Source organism: Dendropsophus ebraccatus, chromosome 5 (genome assembly GCF_027789765.1).
Source record: "Dendropsophus ebraccatus isolate aDenEbr1 chromosome 5, aDenEbr1.pat, whole genome shotgun sequence".
Classification (NCBI taxonomy): Eukaryota; Metazoa; Chordata; class Amphibia; order Anura; family Hylidae; genus Dendropsophus; species Dendropsophus ebraccatus.
In genome coordinates, this window is record NC_091458.1 from 162186792 (window position 1) to 162196495 (window position 9704).

General features: G+C 51.9%; 1 protein-coding gene across 1 annotated transcript in view; it reads right to left on the reverse strand.

Moving 5' to 3' along the window:
* The window catches only part of YPEL2 (yippee like 2), a 56947-nt gene that overhangs the window by 40672 nt on the left and 6571 nt on the right, over nucleotides 1-9704 (reverse strand). The window contains exon 2 of the mRNA XM_069971813.1: nucleotides 776-1093. Within this exon, the coding sequence (XP_069827914.1) occupies nucleotides 776-892 (117 nt within the window). The 5' untranslated portion in view covers nucleotides 893-1093. The remainder of the gene's footprint in view (nucleotides 1-775; nucleotides 1094-9704) is intronic.

The window sequence follows — 9704 nt, forward strand, 5'->3', positions numbered from 1 at the left end:
CACACACACACACGCGCGCAGGCCCGGCCACACACACACACACACACGCGCGCAGGCCCGGCCACACACACACACACACGCGCGCAGGCCCGGCCACACACACACACACACACACACACACACACACACACACACACGCGCAGGCCCGGCCACAAACACACACACACGCGCAGGCCCGGCCACACACACACACACACACACGCGCAGGCCCGGCCACACACACACACACACACACACACACACGCGCAGGCCCGGCCACACACACACACACACACACACACACGCGCAGGCCCGGCCACACACACACACACACACACACACACGCCCGGACACACACACACACAGGCCCGGCCACACACACACACACACACACACACACACACACACACAGGCCCGGCCACACACACACACACACACACACACGCAGGCCCGGCCACACACGCGCGCAGACCCGACCACACACCTGAGCAGGCGGCATATGATAACCGGTGGCGGCAGAAGTTGGATGCAGCCCTGGGGAGTCCTGGAAGCCATGGTTACAGCCTGAGGCCTACATACACAGCCAGGTTTCCGAGCTCTAGTAACTAGCGTACAGGAGAGATCCCACACCACAGCGGATTAGACAATAATGCAAAACTGAGATAGATAACTGGAGATCTGGAAACTGGTTGATCCCTTGAAACCCAGAAAATCCCACTAAGATCTATAGCCACTCCCAGTATGTGTCAGCGACGTCTCGGGAAGATATCGGCAGCTTTATCGCTTCTCCTTTTACCTTTGATATAAGCTCGTCGTGATTCGCCAGGTGAGCTCGGCAATGGATGCAGCTGTACGTCCGGTGGCAGGATGGCAGGTAGGCCTGAAACGTTTTGGACCTTGTCATTTTCACCATTGGAGCCACCGAGCGCTGAGTAAACTCTGGAGTGGCCCACGAGGCGCTGCCGCAGGACGGATCGCACGGGAAACACCGGAAGACACAGGTAAAGGCCGTGGTTTGGACGTGATGGGTGTGGGGCAGGCTCCACACACTGAAGAAAACACTAATCCTTGGTTACACTCCGTCCACACACACAGGCCGCAATCCTCCAACCACCTGGAAGAAACAACAACACTTCAATGGGAGAGCGGTAGTAGAGAGAACAGGCGTCACGTCGTGAGGGACAGAGCAGACATCGTCGTGAGGGACAGAGCAGACACCGTCGTCTAGAGACAGAGCAGACACCGTCGTCGTGAGGGACAGAGCAGACACCGTCGTCGTGAGGGACAGAGCAGACACCGTCGTCGTGAGGGACAGAGCAGACACCGTCGTCGTGAGGGACAGAGCAGACATCGTCGTGAGGGACAGAGCAGACACCGTCGTCGTGAGGGACAGAGCAGACACCGTCGTCTAGAGACAGAGCAGACACCGTCGTCGTGAGGGACAGAGCAGACACCGTCGTCGTGAGGGACAGAGCAGACACCGTCGTCGTGAGGGACAGAGCAGACACCGTCGTCGTGAGGGACAGAGCAGACACCGTCGTCGTGAGGGACAGAGCAGACACCGTCGTCGTGAGGGACAGAGCAGACACCGTCGTCGTGAGGGACAGAGCAGACACCGTCGTCGTGAGGGACAGAGCAGACACCGTCGTCGTGAGGGACAGAGCAGACACCGTCGTCGTGAGGGACAGAGCAGACACCGTCGTCGTGAGGGACAGAGCAGACACCGTCGTCGTGAGGGACAGAGCAGACACCGTCGTCGTGAGGGACAGAGCAGACACCGTCGTCGTGAGGGACAGAGCAGACACCGTCGTCGTGAGGGACAGAGCAGACATCGTCGTGAGGGACAGAGCAGACACCGTCGTCGTGAGGGACAGAGCAGACACCGTCGTCTAGAGACAGAGCAGACACGTCGTCGTGAGGGACAGAGCAGACACCGTCGTCTTGAGGGACAGAGCAGACACCGTCGTCGTGAGGGACAGAGCAGACACGTCGTCGTGAGGGACAGAGCAGACACCGTCGTCTTGAGGGACAGAGCAGACACATCGTCGTGAGGGACAGAGCAGACACCGTCGTCTTGAGGGACAGAGCAGACACCGTCGTGAGGGACAGAGCAGACACCGTCGTCTTGAGGGACAGAGCAGACACCGTCGTCGTGAGGGACAGAGCAGACACCGTCGTGAGGGACAGAGCAGACACCGTCGTCGTGAGGGACAGAGCAGACACCGTCGTCTAGAGACAGAGCAGACACGTCGTCGTGAGGGACAGAGCAGACACCGTCGTGAGGGACAGAGCAGACACCGTCGTCGTGAGGGACAGAGCAGACACCGTCGTCTAGAGACAGAGCAGACACGTCGTCGTGAGGGACAGAGCAGACACCGTCGTCTTGAGGGACAGAGCAGACACATCGTCGTGAGGGACAGAGCAGACACCGTCGTCTAGAGACAGAGCAGACACGTCGTCGTGAGGGACAGAGCAGACACGTCGTCGTGAGGGACAGAGCAGACACATCGTCGTGAGGGACAGAGCAGACACATCGTCGTGAGGGACAGAGCAGACACCGTCGTGAGGGACAGAGCAGACACCGTCGTGAGGGACAGAGCAGACACCGTCGTCTTGAGGGACAGAGCAGACACCGTCGTCGTGAGGGACAGAGCAGACACCGTCGTCGTCGTCGTGAGGGACAGAGCAGACACCGTCGTCGTGAGGGACAGAGCAGACATCATTGTGAAGGACAGAGCAGACATCATTGTGAAGGACAGAGCAGACAGAAGCTCCACGCTGCAGGAATCAGGGAGCACAAACATGATACACTAGGGTTTACTCAGAAACATCTGGCCTTTTAAAGGGGAACTTCTCCTAACCGATCAACCCATGTCAGAAAGTTCTTTAAATTTGTAATTTACTTCTATGTAAAATCTCCAGACTTCTAGTACTTATCAGCTGCTGTATGTCCTGCAGAAAGTGGTGTATTCTCTCCAGTCTGACACAGTGCTCTCTGCTGCCACCTCTGTCCATCTCAGGAACTGTCCAGAGCAGGAGGGGTTTTCTATGGGGATTTGCTGCTGCTCTGGACAGTTCCTGCCATGGACAGAGGTGGCAGCAGAGAGCACTGTCTGAATGTAAATAAAACCTTTAAGCCCGAAAAAGCTGTCAGGTTACATTTACACTGCTAAGCTGCTGACAACCCCCCACTGGCTGTATGGAGGGCTTCCAACCAATACGCAATAGTTTCCCTCTAAGACCAGTCACTCTGCGTGGTTAGAGGGGTTACCCGGGCTTAGATAAACATGGACACTTTCTTCCAGAAACAGCCTGTCCTCAGTTTAGGTTTTGCAGGTCATTTCTTTAAATAAATGGAGCTTAATTGTAATGTCACACACGACCCGGCTATTCTAACCCTGGAGAACCCCTTTAAGCTAGTGTATGTACAAATATTTTAAAAAAGCCATCAGAACATGGCCCACCCCTGAACTCCAGAATACGGCCTGCCCCCAAACCGTCCCTGAACTCCAGAACACGGCCCGCCCCCAAACCCCCAGAACACGGCCCGCCCCCAAACCCCCAGAACACGGGCCACCCCCAAACCCGTCCCTGAACTCCAGAATACGGCCTGCCCCCAAACCGTCCCTGAACTCCAGAACACGGCCCGCCCCCAAACCGTCCCTGAACTCCAGAATACGGCCCGCCCCCAAACCGTCCCTGAACTCCAGAACACGGCCCGCCCCCAAACCGTCCCTGAACTCCAGAACACGGCCCGCCCCCAAACCCCCAGAACACGGCCCGCCCCCAAACCCCCAGAACACGGGCCACCCCCAAACCCGTCCCTGAACTCCAGAACACGGCCCGCCCCCAAACCCCCAGAACACGGCCCGCCCCCAAACCCCCAGAACATGGGCCACCCCCAAACCCGTCCCTGAACTCCAGAATACGGCCTGCCCCCAAACCCCAAAAACATGACCCGCCCCCAAACTCCAGAATACGGCCCGCCCCAAACCTCCAGAACACGGCCCACCCCCAAACCTGCCCCTGAACTCCAGAATACGGCCCGCCCCAAACCCCCAGAACACGGGCCACCCCCAAACCCATCCCTGAACTCCAGAATACGGCCCGTCCCCAAACTCCAGAATACGGCCCACCCCAAACCTCCAGAACACGGACCACCCCCAAACCCGCCCCTGAACTCCAGAATACGGCCCGCCCCCAAACCCGTCCCTCAACTCCAGAACACGGCCCGCCCCCAAACCCGTCCCTGAACTCCAGAACACGGCCCGCCCCAAACCAGTCCCTGAACTCCAGAACACGGCCCGCCCCAAACCAGTCCCTGAACTCCAGAATACGGCCCACCCCTAAACCCGTCCCTGAACTCCAGAATACGGCCCACCCCTAAACCCGTCCCTGAACTCCAGAATACGGCCCACCCCTAAACCCGTCCCTGAACTCCAGAATACGGCCCGCCCCTGAACTCCAGAATACGGCCCGCCCCTGAACTCCAGAATACGGCCCGCTCCAAACCCCCAAAACACGGCCCACCCCCAAACCCGTCCCTGAACTCCATAACACGGCCCACCCCAAACCCCCATGTGGTAAGGCTAGGTTCCATTTTGTACTTGCTGTGATTATTGCTGCCAGTTTTGCAGAGAGCCCAGCTGTCCTATCAGCCGTTGTCTATCCTGTTGTTCCGTATCTCTGTACGATTATATAATGCACATAGAAGAGAGCGCTGCTGTCTGTAATCTCCTCAATGCTCCCTGGGACGTCTAATGAAACGGTTGGAGAAGCAGCTATTGTCTTTATGCTATTAATGGAGATGCTTATTTATTCACAGCCCTGGTGGAGTCGCCGAGAGCAGCTGGTGGAGCGCACGCTTCTTATCTGTCTGCGCCAAATCTGATAGAGGTCAGGAGTCTGAGAGAGCGGACCAGCGGCCATAGCGCACCGGCGTCTGAACTTGGATAAAGCTCTAAGGTTGTCTGGAAAACATGGATACAGCCAATAACTACAGCCAATAACTATATCCAATAACTACAGCCAATAACTATATCCAATAACTACAGCCAATAACTACAGCCAATGACTATATCCAATAACTACAGCCAATGACTATATCCAATAACTACAGCCAATGACTATATCCAATAACTACAGCCAATGACTATATCCAATAACTACATCCAATAACTACATCCAATAACTATATCCAATAACTATATCCAATAACTATATCCAATAACTATATCCAATAACTACATCCAATAACTATAGCCAATAACTATAGCCAATAACTATAGCCAATAACTATAGCCAATAACTACAACCAATAACTATATCCAATAACTACAGCCAATGACTATATCCAATAACTATATCCAATAACTACAGCCAATGACTATATCCAATAACTACAGCCAATAACTATATCCAATAACTACAACCAATAACTACAGCCAATAACTATATCCAATAACTACAGCCAATAACTATATCCAATAACTACAGCCAATGACTATATCCAATAACTATATCCAATAACTATATCCAATAACTATATCCAATAACTACAGCCAATAACTATAGCCAATAACTACAACCAATAACTACAGCCAATGACTATATCCAATAACTATATCCAATAACTACAGCCAATAACTATATCCAATAACTACAACCAATAACTACAGCCAATAACTATATCCAATAACTACAGCCAATAACTACATCCAATAACTACAGCCAATGACTATATCCAATAACTATATCCAATAACTATATCCAATAACTATATCCAATAACTACAACCAATAACTACAGCCAATGACTATATCCAATAACTATATCCAATAACTACAGCCAATGACTATATCCATGATTTCCAGACAACCTTAGGGCTTTATCCAACTTCAGCAGCCACCGCTAATCACATGCTGAACGCTCGGGTTCGGATGGACTCCAGCTGCTCCAGGTTCACTCATCTCTAGTCGCTATGGACGGCAGATACCAGAGGTGGTCGATTTTATGATTTATATAGAAATGATCATGAAGGGGGACATTTTGTAGTTGGGGGCGGGAGATTTTTTTTTTTAAATATTTAAGATAATAAAATTTTCCGAAACCATAATTTTCACTTTTTATTAGTTCCACAAAAGTACTTTTTATAATCCAATTTTTGAGGTCAGCTGCCAAAAAGATAGTCCAATCCTGGATCGGGTAACAGAGAGTAGTCAGAAGGGCCGGTCCAGGGGGGTGGCGGGGGAGCAACTTTGGAGGTGGGCCCGAGTTGCGTCCCAGTCTGTTCACAGATATCCTAGAAATGCGGAGACTATCAGTAACAATTAGAGATCAGCAGGACTCCGGCATACTCCAGTCTGATTGGTCGGCATTTAATCACTGGTGGCTGAAGAAGTTGGATGCAGCTACAAAGTCCTGGAAAACACGGATACAGCCATAGAGGAGTCCTGGAAAACACGGATACAGCCATAGAGAGTCCTGGAAAACACGGATACAGCCATAGAGGAGTCCTGGAAAACACGGATACAGCCATAGAGAGTCCTGGAAAACACGGATACAGCCATAGAGAGTCCTGGAAAACACGGATACAGCCCTAGAGTCCTGGAAAACACAGATACTGCCCTAGAGAGTCCTGGAAAACACGGATACAGCCATAGAGAGTCCTGGAAAACACAGATACTGCCATAGAGAGTCCTGGAAAACACAGATACTGCCCTAGAGAGTCCTGGAAAACACCGATACAGCCATAGAGAGTCCTGGAAAACATGGATACAGCCATAGAGAGTCCTGGAAAACACGGATACTGCCATAGAGAGTCCTGGAAAACACAGATACTGCCATAGAGAGTCCTGGAAAACACAGAAACTGCCCTAGAGTCCTGGAAAACACGGATACAGCCATAGAGAGTCCTGGAAAACACGGATACTGCCATAGAGAGTCCTGGAAAACACGGATACTGCCATAGAGAGTCCTGGAAAACACGGATACTGCCATAGAGAGTCCTGGAAAACACGGATACTGCCATAGAGAGTCCTGGAAAACACGGATACTGCCCTAGAGTCCTGGAAAACACAGATACAGCCATAGAGAGTCCTGGAAAACACAGATACTGCCCTAGAGTCCTGGAAAACACGGATACAGCCATAGAGAGTCCTGGAAAACATGGATACAGCCATAGAGAGTCCTGGAAAACACGGATACTGCCATAGAGAGTCCTGGAAAACACGGATACAGCCATAGAGAGTCCTGGAAAACACAGATACAGCCATAGAGAGTCCTGGAAAACACGGATACAGCCATAGAGAGTCCTGGAAAACACAGATACTGCCCTAGAGTCCTGGAAAACACGGATACAGCCATAGAGAGTCCTGGAAAACACGGATATTGCCATAGGCCACAGGTTGCTTCCAGGTTTTACCAGACTCTCTAGGGCTGCATCCAACTTCTTCAGCCACCGGTGACCAAATATTGACCAATCGGACTGGAGTATGCTGGAGTTGTGCTGATCTCTTATTGTTACCGATATCCTAGAAATCCGGACACTTTGGGAAGGTTCACACTCCGGAATCCGGTGCGCATCTCCGCCCGTTCCATAGACACCATTCTATTGCCCGGCCAATTCCACTGAGTGGGTACAAGCGACGGAATCCACTAGAAATTATCTGTGTTTGAACCCACCCTTTCTGTAAACAGACGGAGACATGAGCTCAGGCCTACCTCCAAAGCTGCGGCTAATAAACTGCTCCACCCCCCCATACACCTGACCGGCCATTCTATCTGCTTCCTAACTTGAAGAACCCCGATGGCTCCTTGTTCTGACGACATTGCTGCCGAGAGCGGGGTCACTATGAGAGAGGAGAGAACCTCCAGCACACTTTTCTTTCACCCTGCAGCCCTGTGTCAAATTTGCGTGGCCTAGAGTACCCATGCCCTAGGATTGTGACACCCCTCTGTCTCTCCTCCCCATAAGGAATGCCCCTAGAACAATTTCTCCTATTCATCACCTGTGTGAACACTGCACGTGTTGGATGATTAAGGCACCTGTGCAGTGTTCACACAAGTGATGAATAGAAAAAAATCCTGCCTGGGGGCGTTCCTAATGATGATGATGAGGGATAGAGAGGCAGTGCAATCCTAGGGCACACACACTCCAGGCCACACCAATGTGACACAGGGCTGCAAGTTTAAAAGGTTTTTTTTAGGACAATAACTGCATCACCAGCTGAACGGACCCCAGGACAGAGCATGGAATAAAAGCAGCTATCTAATGGTACAAGTGGGGGGGGGGTCATATTGTGGGAACAGAGTCACTTTAAGAACACGACAACCAGTCGACCCTTCATTGCTTTGGATGAAGTGTGGAGACAATGACGTTCCAGGCTGATGCCGGGGGGAATATCATTGACCTGAAACCGTCCCGGCCTCACTCACCAGTCAGGAGACCTAGAAACCAATAGACATTTTCCTATTCCCACCGATTCACCGAGAAGGTTCCAGAAAGGAGGAGTCGGTGACCGAGCGATTGGCCGCAATGTATTATAGCCCGGACCTTTATGGAGTCAGCAGAGACTGTGGGCAGCGCTTGTACATCCGCCTGGTGGACCTCCTACACCTGTGTTACGTTCTCTTAGTGGAGTGTCTGTAGGCCCCCGCTCTGCATGGAGACCCCCTCCGAGTCCGCCACCTCCGCAGCCCATCAGCTTCACTGTCTCCTATAGTCAGGGGTTTTACTTATACCTGGAAACTAAGAGGAATGACTGAAGTAATGGGGGGCACGCCTGACTGCTGCTCTCTAACCGTGACTACTACACCGGGGTCACGACCGACTGCTGCTCTCTAACCGTGACTACTACACCGGGGTCATGCCTGACTGCTGCTCTCTAACCGTGACTACTACACCGGGGTCATGCCCGACTGCTGCTCTCTAACCGTGACTACTACACCGGGGTCATGCCCGACTGCTGCTCTCTAACCGTGACTACTACACCGGGGTCATGCCCAACTGCTGCTCTCTAACCGTGACTACTACACCAGGGTCACGACAGACCGCTGCATATTTCTATGTCCCACAGAAGCAGAGAGCGCACACCTGAACAGAATATATATAACTGGGTGCACGGCCACTATATATATAACAGAACTAGAGTATATGCTGCCACCACAGTAATCACTCAGAATACTCCGGATGGTTGATTACTTTGGCGCGCCGCTTTCGTTGCTATATTCTGGGTTTTTTAATACATTGCGTCATTGTTTTTATGCTTTGTTATGTTTTGTATTATTATTTATTATTATTATTTTGTATCTTTTCCCACTTCCCGCCTTTGGAGACATCTATGTGGCAGCGCCAGGAGTCCTTTCCGGACGCTTTTTTTGCTCTCTACCACCTTGAGAGAACAGACCCCCTCCGTGTAAGTATCCCGTCATCTGGGAGACCCGGCCAGCAGCCCTCTCTATGACTGAACGCTATCCCTCGCGCAATGCCCAAGAGTCTTAGTTAAAGGGATATTCCACTAAATTCAAGGCTCCCGTACCCAGCTGGTCCTACTCCCCCTCGGTAATTTGAGGTGTTCCATCTTTCTAGCTGCCGCTGTTCCTGAGCTACAGGTTTTCCTACAAGCCAGTCTATATCCAAGATGGCGCCGGCCAGGAAACTACATTTCCCTGCATGCATTGCACCTCAGAGCCTATTGCCAAGTACCTGCCCATCGCTGGCTTCA